At 39.2% G+C, this 19705-nt stretch overlaps 1 protein-coding gene across 1 annotated transcript in view; it reads left to right on the top strand.

Moving 5' to 3' along the window:
* DERA (deoxyribose-phosphate aldolase) overlaps nt 1–19705 on the top strand; it is a 116495-nt gene that overhangs the window by 49121 nt on the left and 47669 nt on the right. Inside the window, exons 3-5 of the mRNA XM_059185956.1 lie at nt 846–993; nt 2492–2587; nt 4602–4736. Of these exons, the coding sequence (XP_059041939.1) occupies nt 846–993; nt 2492–2587; nt 4602–4736 (379 nt within the window). The remainder of the gene's footprint in view (nt 1–845; nt 994–2491; nt 2588–4601; nt 4737–19705) is intronic.

Raw genomic sequence — 19705 nt, 5'->3', positions numbered from 1 at the left:
AAAAAAAAAAAAAAAAAAAAAAATGTCTTATCCCAGATCCCAAGGCTGGAGGTAAAATATTAGACAAAAACCCTTTTCTTCCCAAGTTCTGTCATATGGTAGCTTTCAGGGGCTCCTAGTGGAGAAGATGGAGAGGTCTGGTGTGGGGAGGCTTAATCTATTAGGATTTCACTTTGGAATACCCATGGAAGGCAAAATAATTTTTTAAAGATTTTATTTATTTGAGGGCGCCTGGGTGGCTCAGTGGGTTAGGCCGCTGCCTTCAGCTCAGGTCATGATCTCAGAGTCCTGGGATCGAGTCCCGCATCGGGCTCTCTGCTCAGCGGAGAGCCTGCTTCCCTCTCTCTCTCTGCCTGCCTCTCCATCTACTTGTGATTTCTCTCTGTCAAATAAATAAATAAAATCTTTAAAAAAAAAAAAGATTTTATTTATTTGAGAGAGAGAGAGAGAGAGTATGCATGTGCATGGGGGAGGGGCAGAGGGCAAGAGAGAATCTCGAGCAGAATCCCTCCTGAGCCAGAGCCCAGTTCAGGGCTCAGTCTCACAACCCTGAGATCATAACCTGAGCTGAAATCAAGAGTGGGATGCTTAATTGACTGAGCCACCCAGGCACCTGTGAAAAATAATTTTTAAGGCCTCTGTAATCCTCTTTTATTTTATTCTATGCAGTATTCCTCTTGTTGGTCACTCTTGAGTAATGTTTATATCACATATGAGAAGGAAATGCCTTAGAACAGTATAAATGTCAAATTTTAGCACCCATGTTTGTCTAATGATTTCCTACTAAGTAACTGGGTTGGAGATGATTTTTTTTTTTAATCTTGTTTTTACTTTTCTTAAACCAGGCTGCTTGGCTCCTGAAAGCTGTTACCTTTATAGATCTTACTACACTTGCAGGCGATGACACATCTTCCAACGTTCAAAGGCTCTGTTATAAAGCCAAGTATCCAATCCGGGAAGATCTCTTAAAAACTTTAAACATGCATGATAAAGGTAACATTGTTGTGTATAATCTGTCTCTGTTTACCTCTTTACAGTACTAATTACTAAATCTAAGAGGATTTAAGACAAGATTCAGCTGCTAAAATGATAACAGCAATAAAATCCACAGGAGAATTGTATACATAGGCAAATAATTGAGATTCTTCTCTGAAAAACAGCAGGGAGAGAATCTGAGTCTCATTTTTAGGTCAGTTCTTTCCATCCTGGATTAAAGTTGCTGGTAGAGAGTTTCTTTATTTTTCTTTCCAGTTCTTCAGTGTGGGAAATTTTCTGTCTAGTGACTCTAAAATACTGATTCTCATTCCCTAGCCACACGTGCAAAAGCCAGTCTCATTACTTAATAATCACATCTCATACATAAAGTATTTTCTGTGAGTAAATGAAATACTTTTGAGAATAAAATGCAAATGGGGAATATTGCATGCTCGTATATTAGGTTAGATCTTTTGAAAAAAAAGTTATATTCACTCTCTTAGTATACATGAAAGAAAGGACTTTCTAAAGTTGCCATAAGTTTAGAATCTTAACATCTTAGGAATGGAGGTTGAATGGATCAACCTTTGAGAGTTTATCCCCTTTTTCTAAATGAGGAAACCAAGGTCTGGAAGGCTAAAGGGTATTTCCAAGACCATGTGCCATAGTACTCACTGGGCTGATTTTAGGAGCCATGTCTTTTGGTGGAGGGATGCTTCGTGATTCCAAAGTGCTTATTGGTAATGAATTTGCAACTGGAAATGTGGCATCGGCCCAATGCAGGTATTTTATCCCAAATAATTTGAAGATAATTTATAGACCTAAACAACTCCACAGCTTTTGGAAAATATGTGTCTTTGGGGTTGACAATAAAAACACCACCTACGTATAGGCATTGTTATACAAAATTGAAGTAACAACTTTGGAGGAGAGGCTGGGGAAGAATGGGGCAACTGTGTAGGAGTCTATGTTCTTGCTTTGTTTTATAGTGGCTGTTCGATTTTTATTTGATTTCTTTAAATTTAAGAGCTTATTCCTCTGAATGAGGGCTCCAGATCCAGATTTGTATTATTTCCTGCAAGAGAGGGAAGAGGATTAGTTAAATATCATTTTGCTATGCTACCCTGTCAGGTTCTCATCCACTTTCTTCATCCCCTGTCTGTTAGCTGTACAAATCTGGATTATGTGACCTACATGAAATAAAATATTCTCATTGAGTCAAGCCCATTATGTTGACTGCTTAGGAGTCTTTAAAAAGTGGCATTATGTTGACCTCAAAGACCGGTGCATCACAATTATTTTATTGCGTGACTTGAACAAGGAGCAAATGATCCCTGTTGTCAAGGACTGGAAAGGAGTGTGGGGAGTCAAAACTTTTTCATTCGGTGCAGTGTCTAAGGGGAGTTATTTCTCCTCTCATTTTGAGTTCTGCCAGGGTGTGGTGTAAATCATGAAGAGCCTCTTGTGCAAGTTGAACTTCCCATGAAGCAGGCTGTTATGATCTCTTTTTTCCCAGGCCTCACGACCGCGGCCGTTTGTGTTTATCCCGCGAGGGTGTGTGATGCGGTTAAAGCGCTGAAGGCCGCAGGCTGTACCATCCCGGTGGCTTCAGGTAAGATTATTGTGGCTTTTGCAGCCTGTTTCCAGTTTTCAACTCAGACACCTGAGGGTTTTGTATACCGTTTTATATGAGGATTTTAATTAGCTTTATATATTTAATGATTTCTATTTACTCATTCTCTCCATATCTACTTGCCTCCTAAATAGCAGACCACATTCATTCCCCAGAATACAGAACCGTGTCCTTGCCCTTATGGAAACTTGGTTGTTTAGGAGGAATAAGTAAGTTTAAAATGTCACAATGCAGGATATGTAGTAGTATATATATGTAAAAGATGATAATAAAGACACACAGAAGGTACAGTTGTAACTCGGAGTGGAGAGTGATTTATTTTGCGGAAGTTGGTGATGCTCAGAGAGTAACGGTATTCACAGGGGAGATGATACTACTGTGTTGGGGAGGTCTTAGAGGGGGAAGGGAGTTGGCGGTATTGCTGAGACAGGGAATAACCTTTTAAACAGAGGAACTAACCTATGGGAAGGCACAGAAGCATGTTCAGGGAACCGAACCACAAGTGGTTTGTCATTGTCAGATCTAAATCGGGATGAAGTTGGGGCGGGGGGTGCCCTGGGAGTTGAAGCTAGAGATGGTAGATCTGGGCCAGATCACATAGGGGAAAATGGCCCAGTGAGGGCATTCAGGGTCTATGCTGGTGTTGGGGAACATACTGCAAGGTTTTCAGCAGAGACATGTCATGATCAGCTGCATGATATTGTGAGGTGGGGGGTGGTTGTGGGTCTAGTATGGTGGGGTGACGGGGAGTTAGGGAGACTTATGTGAGAGGTGAGGGGTGCACCCTAAAACCTGGGAGTTTAGTAAAGACAAGAGGGTATGTTCAGGAGTGATTCACTTGAGATAGACTCAGGAGGACTGGATTGGGCATGAAAGAAAGAAGAGTATTTAAAGCTTCGGTATAAGTGAGGGTGTAGAGTGTGTGTGAGTATGAGTGAGTGTGTGTGTGTGTATGTGTGTGTGTGTATGTGGAGGGATAGATATAAAACTAGATTGTACTTTTAGAAGATGTTAAGAGGAATATCTTGGTGCTTTAGAAGAGGAGTCTAAAAAGATGATTATTTTATTAGGGAGACATCAAAGAAACACATAGTTTTGATATACAAGCTATTTGTGAAGATTCTGAAAGTGTTCGGCAGCTACCTTAAATTTTTCATCAGCCTCATTCAGTTCAGCTTTTCTTTTGCACAACAGAGAAACATCTTTCCTCTAAGATAGCAGACCCAAGGAATTTAATAACATCAAGGAAATACAAAAGGTTATCTTTAGTAATGGAAATGGAATTAATGATGCACGTGGGAAAAATGTTAATGATTTTTCAGAAGTATAACTGTATTTTCTTTTCTTTTTTTTTTTTTTTAATTTAATTTACACCTGGCCTTGCTCTTCTCAACTTGCCCCTGCCCCTGGACAATATTAGGTCCTTTTCCCTCCTGCAGTCTCCTCCCTTTATTCTCATCTGCTTGGCTCTTTAAGATAGGCAATGGGAAGAACCTATTTTGCAATTTGGTTGCTACAGCCATAAATGTGAGTGAGTAAATCAAGACTACAGTGGTAACCAATTTGATTAAGAGCAGAATTCGTAATTAACCAGTCCATCAAGACAGGGCTCTAGCTACTGTGTTTTATGACTGTCACTATGATGATACATATTTTCTTAGTTTTTGTTTACTTAAAGCCCTCTTAGGAGCATCTCTGCAGAAACTTAATTTCAGGTTTTCAAACTATAAAATACTAATATTTGTCCTAACACCAATACCATATGAGGTGACATTCCGTTTCTTCACACTTCACTTTGTAAGACAGGCGTGAAGCTCTTTAGTGTCATTAATGCTTTGGTCAAAATATTGTTTTGTTTTTGTTTTCATTTTTGGTTTTTTTTGTGTGTGTATGAGGTTCCTTATTGAGCTACTCAACGACTGAAATGGTCTTCCTCCTTCCCTCTCTCCCTCCTTTTCCTCTTTCCTTCCCTCCTTTCTTTTCTCTCTACTAGTGGCCACTGGCTTTCCAGCTGGACAGACTCGTTTAAAAACACGATTAGAAGAGATCAGATTGGCTGTGGAGGATGGAGCTACGGAAATCGATGTGGTGATTAACAGGACGTTGGTGCTGACAGGCCAGTGGGAAGGTATGTGCAAGTCCTTACCTAAAAGGGGGACATGGTGCTAACCGGGGGAATCAACGGTGAGGACTGGAAAAGAGGCAGCATGCTTTGGAAGTCACTGTTCTAAGTTACACATCACTAGATCAGAGGGTAAATTTCAGAGAAAACGTGGCTGGGATCGATCATGGCTTGTTCCCCTCATCAATCCTTGGCAGTTGCCCACACGCATGAACTTTTTAGATCCCTTCGAGTGCTTAGGTGAGTGGCTATTTCTATGCACTAGATTATTAATTTTTCTATTCTCTACTATTTTATGACTCAATGCATAAATCACTCTAGGCAAGTCATTTATGCAAAGTTTATTTTAATAGGTGGAGGAAACTTCCCCTTTTTAATGTTAATCTTTGTGGATTTTGAGAATGTGGGATTAGTAATAAGTCTGCTAAGTCTATTTTTACTCCTGCTGTTCTTACACATGATTCCTATGGATACTATTTTATATTTACCTTTGAGATTCATGATTTACTATCACACCGATTATGATAAAACATTACCCATTTCAATAACTAGCTATTTTTTTTTAATTAGATACTAAAAAATAGATTTGACTGGTGCCTTAAATATACTTTGTATATTAGAGATTGTTGATAGCTAAAATAAGTACAATTTTCTACTTTATAAAATCAGTATAAAAGTAGTTCAACTAAAAATTTTTTTAATCAAATCATAAGATAAAGCCAGAATAATATGTTATCTCTTTAGATATGTGAATATCAAATACATGGTATATTTTATTCTAATTACAGATGTTGTACCTGCTTGCTGTTAAAAACAAAAATTCTAATCTGTAATAAAGGAAGTAGATGCCTCACATAAACTCATCTGCTAGAAATAACCTCAATAACAGTATAATGCACAACTTTTCAGACTTTTTTCTCTTCATATACACACATGCAACTGATGCCCTTTTTAAAAAGTTTAAATAAAAAGTAAGATTATGCTTAATGTATTTTTTTCTTAATCTATTTATTGCACTTGCCAATATTTCATGGGTATCTTTCTGTGACTCTCATCAATCCATCTAGATTGTCAAATGTGAATCCTAATTCCATTGTTTATCCATTAAGAATTGCTTTTGGGGGGCGCCTGGGTGGCTCAGTGGGTTAAAGCCTCTGCCTTCGGCTCAGGTCATGATCCCAGTGTCCTGGGATCGAGCCCCATATCGGGCTCTCTGCTCAGCAGGGAGCCTGCTTCCCCCTCTCTCTCTGCCTGCCTCTCTGCCTGCTTGTGATCTCTGTCTGTCAAATACATAAATAAAATCTTTAAAAAAAAAAAAAAAAAGAATTGCTTTTGGTTACAGAATAGTAATGATTTGGTCAATAGTTTATTTATTTATTTATTTGTTTGTTTAGTCAGTAGTTTAAACCTCAAGGATTTATGTTCTTCTACAAAGTCTGGAGGGAGATATTTCAGGGGTACTTTGGCAGCCCCACAAAGTCCTTGGTCACTTACACTACTTGGATCTTCCACTCCCAAAGTGTGTGGCTTCTATCCCTGTACTTAAGGGCACTCCATTGACTGAGGTCGTTTCTGATGCTCCAGCCTTTCCAGCCATCTCCCAAATAGCAGGAAAGAAGGGCTCTCCTCTCCTAAAAACCTCCCACAGTATTTTTGCTTCCACCTCTTTGGCTCAGACTGAGTTATGTGGCCACCGTGGCTGCAAGTAAGGCCAGAAAATGTAGTTTTTTAGCTTAGAATATTGACTACGTTCCTGTACATTCTTAGTAAGTTAGATGGTGTACATATCTGTGCCCAGACGGAAAGGACTGAGGGGAGTTCTAGCACGGAAGGACAGTGTGCCATAAAGAGCCAAGTGGGGTCTGACAGTAAAAAGCTTAATAGCAAAGGGCCTTGTGAAACCACAATAACAGAAATATTTAAATGAGAAGAGCTAAGAAGTCGGAAGGCACAGCTGTTAGCTGTGGGGCAGGTCACACCAGAGATTTCAGTAGCTCCAAGAGCAAGCATCATGATCACCGATACCACAGTTCTGAATGATCTAGAAGGAAATGTTGAAGCCGTTCGTGTTGCCCCACTCCCAACTGTACTCAGTAGCATTTTTAATCCTTACCCAGTTTAAATTCTTGATAGTCTACAGATATCTTTTTGTGCTTTTGATTTTTGTTCCCTTTTTTATGGTTCATGTGAGCTTTGGCTGATTGCAATCATTCTTAAAGGCATATTTTAAGTGGGTACCCTTTATCCCTATATATTGATTCTTGTTTCTTCTAGTCATAGATTTCAGGCCAGAATTAGAGGGAAAAAATGAATATGCATAATATTGCAAACAAATTTGGAAATAGACTATGTGATTTAGTTAGATTAAAAAAAAGCTATATCCCCGTATGTCTTTTATTAAACACTTGTAGACATAGAAGTATAGTTTCTATTATAACTTGTGCTCTTGTCTCTAGAATACTAATTGGGAAATAAAATATAATAGGAGGTGGGTTTTGATGTAATTGTCCCTTAATGAACTAGAAATGGTTGTTTTTAGGAACTGATAATTTCCTAATAACAGGCATTCATGCAAAATATAATAATACATCTTTGTCCTCAACCATACTTTTCTATTAACTTTTTTATGGTGTTAATAACCTCTTGACCCAAAACAAATTGAAAAGGAACATTTAATACTAGAAATTTAATTCTAAATAGAAACCTGCAATGACTGAAGCCTTTTTTTTTTCACTGTAGTATTTTTCTTAATTTGCCTCAATTTGATTACGTATTATATTTTTCAGTGTCACGCTTTCATATTCGCTGTTTACTAAAATATGAGCCTAAAATTGATTTCTTGGAATGTGCAGACAGAAATGTCTCAGGCTAATACATGTTCAAATGCAGGTCCCTCTCATCTGTGCACTGAGGAATGTAGGACAGTGGCTGAAGCATGAAAGGAAGGATCCCAGTTTTAAAGCTGACCATTCAGAGTGTATCCTACCCATGTCCTGTGGTCGCAGGGTCCACAGTTTCGGGGTGAATGCAAAGGGAAGACTGGAAGAGGGGCTTGTACTCCTCTTCTTGAATTCTTCCTGGTGACAATTTGAAATCTCTACTCCTCGAACTTCTAAGTCTTCTGCCCACCCACCTTGAGGCTCCTTTCCTCTTAGTGGAAGATGAAGCTGCTACTTCTCAAAGAAAATAGATACCACTAGACCGGAACTCCCTCAGGGTCCTTACAGCAGGCTCTGTTTTCCTTTGTTTCTTCTTTTCTCCTTCATCCTAAGTCTGGTCCCTTTGCGGCAGCTCCCATCTCCTCCCACATTTCCGGAGACCTTACTCCATTTGTCGGCCATTTTTTTCCTGCTGTGTCTTTAGTTTCTGTCTCTACTAGCTCATTCCCATCAGCATCTAAACATATGTAAGCTCTTCTTATCCATTAAACACATACACACACACACACACACAAACTCACATGCCAACATTCCCCCTCATCCCCAGCTAAGTCTCCCTTTCTGTTCTTTCCTTCATGGCTAAAGTTCTTAAAAGAGTCATATGTACTTGTTTTTCCTGAATCTGCACAAACCAGGATGCTAATGACCTCTATTTTTCTGTGCCCGGGGAATATTCTTCATTTGTTTGTTTAGCTTTACCATTCAGCATTTGGCACAGTGCACTGTCTTCCTTCTAGAGATATTCTCCTGTCGTGGCGTTGGTGACCCTAAATTTTCAGGTTTTCCTCCATGTTTCTCATTACTCCTGTGTCCCTGTGTCTTGTTTGCAAGCTACTCTGCCTCCCCCAACATCCCGGAGGTGTTGGTTGTCCTTAGGTCCTGTCCCAGCAAACTCTCAAACTTCTCCTCAGACTCTGCATATTCTCCCTTGGAAATGTTCTGTCTTCACCAATTTCAGCCACACCATGTGCTAACGACTACAAAACCTCCTGAGCACGGGAACCAACATCCGCCAGACTCTGGAATGCGTGCTCTGTTTCCCTGCTAAACCATATTGCTTTTTCATGCATCATTTTATAATTTTTTTAAAAGATTTTATTTATTTATTTGAGAGAGCGAGCACAAGCAGTGGGGAGGAGGAGAGGGAGAGGGAGAAGCAGGCTCCCCACTGAGCCTGGAACCCGAGCCAATGCAGGACTGGGTCCCAGGACCCCAAGCTTATGACCTGAGCTGGAAAGCAGTTGCTTAACCGACTGAGCCACCCATGTGCCCCTCATGCATCATTTTTACATACATAGACCAGTAACTCTTGATCAAATCAGAGAATCTAGCCATTTTAGAAGGAAATCTATTAAAAAAATATTTGACTGGGGCACCTGGGTGGCTCCGTGGGTTAAAGCCTTTGCTTTCGGCTGAGGTCATGATCTCAGGGTCCTGGGATTGAGCCCCACATAGGGCTCTCAGGGAGCCTGCTTCCTCCTCTCTCTCTCTTTGCCTACCTCTCTGCCTACTTGTGATCTCTCTCTCTGTCAAATAAACAAATAAAAATTAAAAAAAAAAATTAAAAAAAATTTGACTTGAACACTTTCTCTTAAACACAGTTTAATTTCAGAATTGTGGTATCAGCAACAGCATTATCCTAGAGCACAGTAACGCTCCCCAGGCTGTGGAAATCACTGAGATGACCCGCCCCCAGCTAACAGTTCAGGCCGCTCTGCCCTTTGACTTCACATGCCTTATTTTTTTTTTTTTTAAGATTTTATTTATTTATTTGACAGAGAGAAATCACAAGTAGATGGAGAGGCAGGCAGAGAGAGAGGGAAGCAGGCTCCCCGCTGAGCAGAGAGCCCGACTTGGGACTCGATCCCAGGACCCTGGGATCATGACCTGAGCCGAAGGCAGCGGCTTAACCCACCCAGGCGCCCCTCACATGCCTTTTTATTTAAATTTTTGTTAGTGTTTTTTGCCTGGCCTTTTGCTATTAAGCTTTTTACCACCAGATCCTGATTTGCTCATTATGGAACACTGTCTTTCCCCGCCTGTACTTCCCACCGCCTTTTCTATTTGGCCACAGAAATGTACCCCATTACTAGAAGGGAGCAGAACTCTGGGAGACTAGAAGGCTGATAGCACATCTTTGCATCAGACAGACCTTGGTTGGAATCCAGGTCTACCATTAGTAGCTGTTTTCTCTTAGGCAAGTTACATCTCTGTGTCTTCTGTTCCTTCTCCTCAAAATAAGAATAATGGCATCCACTTCCCAGGGTTATAATGGGGATTCAGTTAGATGATGTATGTAAATCGATCATCCTGTTGCTTGGCCCAGATGAATCCCTCCATGCCAGCTGCGGTTTCTTCTCTTTCCCTCTTCTTCTGGTGTGATAGTCTGTTGTCAAGGGAAGTAACCATAATAGTACATGTATTGAGTAAATGAAGTAGAACTCTAAAAGGCTTGGATTTTAGTCTTTGTAATTTTGATAATTTATACCTAGTCCTTGGGCAAACACTTCACTTCTCTCTGCCTCCATTTAAATAAGCTACCAGTGAGGGGATAAAACTTAATGATTTCTATAGTCCTTTAGAGCTATAATGGCCTGTGATTTTATATTTGGTGTTTTCATTGTGTGGGAGTATTATTCCCTTGATAAGGACCTGTAATACAGTATTTTTTCATGATGATATTAAAGTCGACATCTAAGTTGCATTTCTTAAACAGCTCTTTGAAGAAAGCATTCACCAGAAGGGGTTCATCATCTCATAAATCTTATTGAACAGGTTTTGAAAATTAAATACATCCCATGCTCTGTAAATACAGAGGTATTCATTTCTTACTTTTTTTTTTTTTTTTAAAGATTTATTTATTTATTTGACAGAGAGAAATCACAAGTAGATGGAGAGGCAGGCAGAGAGAGAGAGAGAGAGAGAGGGAAGCAGGCTCCCTGCCAAGCAGAGAGCCCGATGCGGGACTCGATCCCAGGACCCTGAGATCATGACCTGAGCCGAAGGCAGCGGCTTAACCCACTGAGCCACCCAGGCGCCCATCATTTCTTACTTTTTTATGACCTCTCTCTGCTGCATACATTTACCTTAATATATTACCAGCGACATGGAAATGGTATCAGATTCTGCCTCGTTCAAGATTCTCCCAGTTCTTTGAGCTCAGGACCTAGAGCTGACTTTACTAGTCTTTGGAAACCCATTCCATACCGGAACATTTTCCAGCATAGTGTGTTCGGTGTCACACTCGGGAATATTGTTTGTGTCCTGTATCCAGAGCCCTAGTTTACCCTCTTCAGTTCCTCAGCCCCGACTTGCTCTCCTAAACTTCGTTTGTGGCGTACATGCCTCACACTATTAAGAGTTTCAGGGTGAGAGAATGAAATATTTGGGCCAATGCAATTGTGTCTGTTATTGTGTCTTAGGAAGTGGATCCTGAAAATCTTGCATCTGGGCAAGATTCTCTTGTTTGCTTATTTTTGCATAGGAAGGATGGTAGAAGGAACATCTCTTAAAAGAAATTAGAATTTTTCTTTGTTTTGTAGAGCTGCTATTCATAATACGAGAAAAGCAGTCTCTAAATCTATAGACACTGTTTGGGGAGGAATCACATAATCTATAATCTGTGCTTTCTCTTTTTGGGGGGTTGTTTATAACAGAAAAATTCTGGAGATACTTATGGCAGCTGTAGGCTTTTATAGTTTTTGTTTTTAGGCTATGATTCTTTAAAACTTCAAATACTATTGACCAAAATGTGTGTGTTTTATCTCTTGTAGGTTATTTTACTACCTGGTGTTTTAGCTCTTCTCTGTTTTAGTCTTACAAGATTAATTAGTTACCTTGGTGGATGAAAACTGTTCTTGAACATTTTGTGACTTTTTAAGTTTCAAAGGTTGCTGTACAATTTATATTAAGTGTTTTACTGTACATATAATTATCTTTTCAGGCCATTCTTGTGCAGTGTTGAACATCTTTCTGGTACTCAAAAAATAATTGCTTAGATATATTCATTAACAGTTATTTTTTAAGTGTCTTTGAATAGCATGAAATATAAAAAGGAAATCTACTTTATGACTTTTAGATAGGAAACATTGTCTTTAAACAGTGGAATTTTTAGGGGCGCCTGGGTGGCTCAGTGGATTAAGCCGCTGCCTTCGGCTCAGGCCATGATCTCGGTGTCCTGGGATCGAGCCCCACATCAGGCCCTCTGCTCAGCAGGGAGCCTGCTTCCCCCTCTGTCTCTGCCTGCCTCTCTGCCTACTTGTGATCTCTCTCTCTGTCAAATAAAATAAATAAAATCTTAAAAAAAAAAAACAGTGGAATTTTTACTAAAATCATAATTTGTATTCATGAAAGCTTTACTAATCACATAGTTTTCTTTGTCTACAGCAGGGCTTTTCCAGAAAAACCTAACTGATTGCCAGGAGCCTCACGATTAAGAATATACTTTCTTTAGAGGTGGAAGCTGGAGAGAAATAAGATCTTTTGAATAGAGAAAAGTGAGACGCTATAGAAGCAAGCGTCTGCTGACACAGAGAGGCAGAAGGTAGCACGGGTTGTCAACTGTTTGGGATGCTGTCCAGAACAGGGACAGTGTGGCCCCCTCTGCTCCTTGCATCTACAAACTCATCACACAGGTCTTTACCACTGTGGCTAGGTTCTCTGATTCATGTCAGTGAACACACTCCATAAATACAGCCTTCTCCTTGTTTTTCAGCTAGGAATGATGAGCAGAAGGTCAGGCTATGACCTCCATTTCTCCTGCTCAGTGTTGTACTAGTAGGAGGGATGCTGGGGGGACAGACAGGAGACAGCTCCTCTGCTGGCTGCTACCCTATTGATTACGTATCTACAATGTCATGCATCCTGGGTTTCTAGTACACCCACTTTTGCTACTCCTGAAAACCTCATTAGAAGTCAAAACATTTATTATCAGGTTTTTAATGTGACATCACGATGCCAGCCACTTCTCTGGTGTATGTGTTTTGTTATATTTTGCATTATTCTGACTAATTTGCAGTCATGGTGTTTGAATTCCATTTTCGTTTGTCAGTCATTTTTATAATGGCCTTCCAGATTATTATTTTTCTGTTATGTGCAAGAATTAGTCTTTCTTTTTTTTAAATGGGGTAATTTTTAGTTTCTGTAATGTTTGAATTTTTAACAGGGAACATGGATAACATGTGAGTATGGGAGCAGAAAAATTAATAAAGGCTCTAGGGAATAAGGTCATGATGTATGAAAAGCTGTAACGGTAGGACGTTTACTCAAGTATTGTTTGTAATAGCAAAAAATCTGAAACCTTAAGTATTATTGGATGCACATGATTGAATAAATTATTTATAACCATGTAGTGGGAGATTGTGCAGCCATTAAAAATTGTGCTACAATCCTCTATTTATTAATATGGAAAGATATCTGTGATATTTCGAAGGGAAAAAGCAGGTTACGAAATAGTACATACCATATACAATCATATATATATATATATTTGTTTGTTTGTTTGTTTATAAAACGGAATGAGGGGTGTCTGGGTGGCTCAGTGGGTTAAACCTCTGCCTCCGGGTCAGGTCATGATCTCAGGGTCCTAGGATCGAGCCCCGCATTGGGCTCTCTGCTCAGCAGGGAGCCTGCTTCCCCCACCTCTTTCTGCCTGCCTCTCTGCCTACTTGTGATCTCTTTCTCTGTGTCAAATAAATAAATAAAATCTTTTAAAAAAATAAAAAATAAAAAAATAAAAATAAAAAACGGAATGATTGATAATCTCAAAAGCCCTTTTGTAAGAAAAATATCTAGATGCTAAATAAATTACAGCAGCATATGTGAAATGTGTCTTTTTAACATTTTGAATAATTTTAAACTTATAGAAAAGTTGCAAAAATCATGTATACAACAGTTTACTCTTCACTGAGATTCCATAGTTACAAATTCTGCCCCATTTACTGTTTGCCTTTTCATTGTCTCTTTGTGTGTATGTATATATGTGTGTGTGTGTGTGCATGTGCATATATATAAAATTATGAACATGTAATTGTTTTAATTGTTTGAGATTAAGTTGCTGGCCTGTCAGTCCATTACTCATAAACATTTCAGTGTGTATTTTCTAAAAACAAGAAGAGTTGTACCAAGCCACAGTACACCATCAAAATCAGGAAATTAACATTGATACCATACTACCATTAAATCCACAGACTTTGTTCATTTTCCAGATTGTCTCAGTAATGTTCTTTATTAGTTTTAGGATCAGTTGTTACATGTCTCTGTAGTCTTCTTCAATCTGAAACAGTCCTCAATCTTTTCTTTATTTTGAAGAGTAGGTGCCTATTATTTTGTAAAATATGCTCCATTTGGGTTTGTTTGGTGTTTTTCTCATTATTAGATTTAAGTTATATATTTTGGGGAGAAATACCACAGAAATATTTCTCAGTTTTCCCCAGTGCATTATTTTAGGAGTTAGAAGATGTTGACTTTTCCCATTATGGATGATGTTAATTTTTAAATAGCTAAAGTGCTGTCTGGGAAGTTTCTTCATTGTAAAATCAGTATTTTGTGTTTTAAGAAGTAATTAATACAGTATATGAATGAAGATATCTCAAAGACTATGTTAATATCCTGTTCCTCATCTAGCTTTTATTCAGTAGTTTTAGCATTCATTTGTAATTCTTCTGTTATTACTCTGATAGTTGTCAAATAGTGATTTTTCTAATTCTGTCATTTCTTCTATACTTTTTAGTTAGCATTACCTTCTCCTCCCCCACTTTCTTCCTCTCTGTAAGAACTCCTGGAGTTCTTTTTTACTCAGCTGGTTATAATCTATTGCTATCATTATTATTTTGATACTCAGATTATTCCGGATTTGGCTAGTGGGAGCTGCTTCAGATGGCTGTTCTGCCCTTCTGACTTATTTGTAGTATTTCATTCATTGAGAACTTCCTTGAATTCTTATCAAAGATACTTCAGGCTTACCTTTAACTTTTTCTGCCCAAGCTCTGGAATCAGCCATTTTTCCATGGGGCTCTGCTTCCTTTTATTGAAGACTGGTATTTAGAAACCAAGATCTGGGCACTCAGTGTGCTCATTGCTGCAAGGCTGCGGTTTCTCGACCTTCTCAGTGGATAGATCTAGGAAACAGATGAATGTTTACATATACACGATGAACACAATATAAACACACATGCATTTATATCTATTTGTCTGTCTGTCTTCCTGTCATCTATCTATATCAGAAACTATGAATTTAAGCTGATATCATCTGGTTATTCTTGCCCTTTCTCTTTCTGTATTTCCCTCTTTCTTGTCACAAGAAATCTTTTTTTTTTTTTTTTTGTTTCACTTGTATGTGGAATTTTTTTTTCCCACAAGAAATCTTTTTCCCATTATCCTCAATATACTTATTTATTTGATCAGTTGTCTTGTATGTAACAGTCTCTTGACCAGACAGCCTGTCTCCCTGGTCTAGTACTGTGCACTCAAGCTGGTTGAGCTTACAAGTCCTCCAGAACTCCCAGAACTGATGAGGATATTACCCCCTAACCCTAATCTGGCAGCACGTGCATCCAGAGTTTCCCATGGTCCCCGTGACATGCCATTTCCAAGTTTACCTCCCCCTTCATGGCAGTGTGCACCTGGGAGTATTTCAGCTTCCCCACCTCTCTCTGGCTAAGAGCTCCCACAAAGTAGAGCTCCAAATTGTCTTTCTAAACCAATAACAAGAAGCTGTTTGGACTTAATTGTACCAGTGTAATGTTTTGTAACCAATCAAAGTTTACCTTCATTTTTATAACTGCTTCTTATTAAAGGTGGATCCAAGAGAAAAAGTGAATTGATTACCTTCATTTTCATTTAAGTAATTACTTTTACATTTATCCCCTGGATTTGAGATGTCTTTGAGATCCAAAACTAAAGGTCTCCTATCCAATCTTGAGTAGAAAAATGATGCTTGAGTAGAAAGTTCAGTAACTTTCTCAAGTGACACACAACTAATTATTGGTCAAACAAGTGCAGAAAGTCCTGATTCAGACAAGTGTACTTCACTATAACAAATGTGCTCTTCTCATCCCATCCAGAAGGCTCATAGAACAACTCATAGATTTTCTTTTTTAGTTTATTGAATCATACAAAATTAAGTTATTTTATATTTCTGAATTATTCTGGAACATTTCAATTTCCTCTGCTTTGTTTTCCCTGAAAGAATGAAAATCAGGTGCTAGGGTTGTGATGCTCGTCTGTGATGTTAGTAATTTGAACTCAATGGGAGTTGACATCCCTTTAGGTTCCAGGTTTCGATTATACTATTATACTATTATACTAAGTTCTTCAGTTTATTTTCTTGAGAATGTATTTTAACAAAATACATGTGTGTGCCTGCCTGCATGTATGTTTGTGGTGGGATAGAGAGAGAAAAGTGTGAGGAAATTTTAGGCAAGTCATTCATCTCTCTACATTTCACTTTTTGCATATAAAATATGGAGGTAAGTGCCAGCCACCCCACAGGGATATTTAACTGAGGCATAGAAAACACTGAGCATTTTTGAAGGAAGATGCTTTGAAGACTTAGGGGGTTTCTCATTCTTTTCAATAGCTGCTCCTTATGAAGAGTTTTTTGGAAAGAGGATCTGTTGAACCTGTTAATTCCACTGTAATTTCCTTCACATGTGTATTCCGGTAGCAATTATATAAATCCACATCCTGCTGCTGTCCTTTCCTGCAGATGTGGAGGAAAATCCATCCATTTGTTTTTCTATTGTTTTGCTCATCTGTATCGGAAGGAAAGTGACAGTTGAGTACGTTAGAGGACATTATGATCTGAGATTGTCTAGGTTACGTTTCAGCCATCAGGTCACTTGGATTTGCATATGTCATCTATTACTGTGATGTCAAGGTGCTTAAAACTACCTGGACACTAATAATGCTTATTTGTGGCTTTCATGATTTGTGCTGGAGTGAAGTGGTCTATTTTCCTTACATGTTAAATTTGTAAATTCTAATGCTTGCACGAGTATTAAGACAGTGCTTGTTCTGTTTTGTTTTTCAAAGTTACTTTTGCATTTCTGGAAGTATATAAGGAAAAGTTTGGAAATCTAGTATTGAAGGATTAATCCCTACTGACAGCCTTGTTCTAGCCATATATATTATTGTATCTAATTATCACAAAAATATGTGAGTAAACTGAGGCTTTCTAAGTGATCAGGCTTAGGAAAATTGAATGATTCCTATAAATTTGCTTAACTAGCAAATAGCAAAGCTCTTATCCCAGAAATCTGGGAGCATGGCCTCCAAGTTAAGAATGTTTTTGAGGGGGATGCCTGGGTGGCTCAGTTGGTTAAGCAGCTGCCTTCGGCTCAGGTCATGATCCCAGCGACGTGGGATCGAGTCCCACATCGGGTTCCTTGCTCCGCGGGGAGCCTGCTTCTCCCTCTGACTCTGCTTTCCACTCTCTGCCTGTGTTCGCTCTCGCTCGCTCTCTGTGTGACAAATAAATAAGTAAAATCTTTAAAAAAAATAAAAAATTAAAAAAAAAAGAATGTTTTTGAGGGGTGCCTGGGTGGCTCAGTGGGTTAGGCCTCTGCCTTCGGCTCCGGTCGTGGTCTCAGGGTCCTGGGATCGAGCCCCGCATCGGGCTCTCTGCACGGCGGTGAGCCTGCTTCCCCCTCTCTCTGCCTGCCTCTCTGCCTACTTGTGATCTCTGTCAAATAAATGAATGAAATCTTTAAAAAAATAAAAAAGTTTTTGATGTAGTAAACATTTTCCCCCAGCCTGCTTTCTAGGCCCCAAAGAGGTTGTGTTTATGTTCTTCAAGAAATGTAAGTCACAGTATCCCTTGTTTTTGTAAGTCCCTCTCTGTTGGAACCTAATAAGCACTCAGCAGTAATGACCACCAAGGCCAGCAGCAGGAAAACTAGTAGTTGACATTCCTTGAGCATTAACCTATGTACCAGAAACTGTCCTTAGCACTTTATACATATAGTCCTACTTAATGCTTCAAATAACTCCTTGAGGTGTGTATACCTCTATCATCCCCATTTTACTGAAAAGGTGACAGAGACAAAGTTTAAGAGTTAATTGTCCAGATCAAACAACAAATGAGTTTTGGCACTGCGGTATGAATCCAGGTAGTGGGGCACCCATACTATTGTCCCACACTGTAGCAGACTTCTCAGTAAATATTTTTTATATAAAATTCTGAGTTGGTAACTAATGAAATCAATTCAGATTAAGTTAAATGGAAAAGGCATCTGTTTGGAGGACATAGAATATAGCTCACTGAGTCAGTAAGAAGCCTGGACATATATACGGTGGAATATTATGCAGCCATCAGAAAGGATGACTACCCAACTTTGGCATAGGACTGGAGGGGATTATGCTGAGTGAAAAAAGTCAAGCAGAGAAAGTCAATTATCATATAGTTTCACTTAGTTGTGGAGTATAAGGATTAACATGGAGGACATTAGGAGAAGAAAAGGAAAAGTGAAGGGAGGGAAGTCGGAGGGTGAGATAACTCGTGAGAGACTACAGACTCCAGGAATCAGACTGAGGGTTTTAGAGGGGAGGCGTTGGGGGGATGGGTGAGCCTGGTGCTGGGTATTAAGAAGGGTATGTATTGCATGGAGCACTGGGTGTGGTTCATAAACAATGAATCTTGGAACACTGAAAAAAAAAAAAAAAAAAAGAAGTCTGGAGAACCAAGCTTGGCAAACCAGCAGGACCATGAAAAACTGGGAAGCGGAGAATACAGCCAGATGTGCCATGGGGAGAGGGTTTTGGGGCCACTTCTGGTGCTGCCACTGCTGGCAGGTGGCCCTGGGTCATGGGGCTCTTGGATGTGCTGCCATTGGTGATGCTTAAGTAGTAACACTAAGGAACATCCTGCCTACATTGTCACCTTTGCATTGCTTGGGAAGATCCAGAGGCCCAAGTAGAAGCATTTGCTTGATGGAGCCCAGGCCACAATATATGAAGGACAGGTTTGGTATGCTCTTTGATTGAATTGCTCTAGCATATTCTAAGCAGAATAGTAACAGAAAAAAAAAAAATGACCAACTTTCCAGTGTGGAACCCAAAAGATTAAAGTACTTGCTCAGAAAAGCTGGAGCCTGTTATGTGGTAAAATAGGTCAGAAAAATGATTTAAGGAGTTGGCAGTTAGAGAATGAGAAGGCACTGGGTTACGTATTCATTTAAATCCAGTTATGCTGAGTGGCCAGTTTGGATCATGGATTATAGAGCATCACTTCCAGGGGGCTGATGATTGAGTCATAAAATACATCTCTCTTTCTTTTCTTCTTTCTTTTTTTCTTTTGTGGGGGGGGGGGGCGGTTATTTTCATGGTAGGGGAAAAAATTGGCTGGATATCAAAGGTAATACTCTTTAGAAAAAGGCTGGTAATTCCATTCATAAATGTGGTCGGGATCACTGTTTTAAGAATTTTATACAGATCAGGCTTCATCTCAACAAATGTTGTAATAAAATATTGTCAAGCCTTGTATGATGACACACTGGTTGTAAGTGCTAATCCATAGAAGAAGGTTTTGGTACCATATAAGAAGTTGGGTCGGGGGGCTGTGTAGGGAGAGAGTGGTGAGGTTACGGACATTGGGGAAGGTATGTGCTATGGTGAGTGCTGTGAAGTGTGTAAACCTGGCAATTCACAGACCTGTGCCCCTGGGGCTAATAATACATTATATGTTAAAAAAAAATTATAAAATAAATAAAAGTCTACCCGAAATTTCCAAAAAAAAAAAAAAAGGAAGAAGAAGAAGAAGAAGTTGGGTCAGGCCATGAATAAGATTTGGCTTTTATTACACTTACTTGAAACTCACTTTACTAGAATTCTGAGCTTAAGTATCATGGTTAACTTTCTGAGCTCTTACAATCAGCCAGACAATGTGTAGTATTTTGTATGTATCTTCTCTTTTAATTATCATAATAACCATACAAAGTAAGTATTATTAATGACACTTCAGGGAGGGGACTGAGGCTGAGAGACTAACTTGCCCAAGGTTGTGCGGGAAGGGTCGGAGCTGTGTTTTAAATCCGCATT

Source organism: Mustela lutreola, chromosome 8 (assembly GCF_030435805.1).
Source record: "Mustela lutreola isolate mMusLut2 chromosome 8, mMusLut2.pri, whole genome shotgun sequence".
NCBI lineage: Eukaryota > Metazoa > Chordata > Mammalia > Carnivora > Mustelidae > Mustela > Mustela lutreola.
The sequence above is the reverse complement of the archived record's forward strand: the minus strand, read 5'-3'. Positions and strand labels throughout refer to the sequence as shown.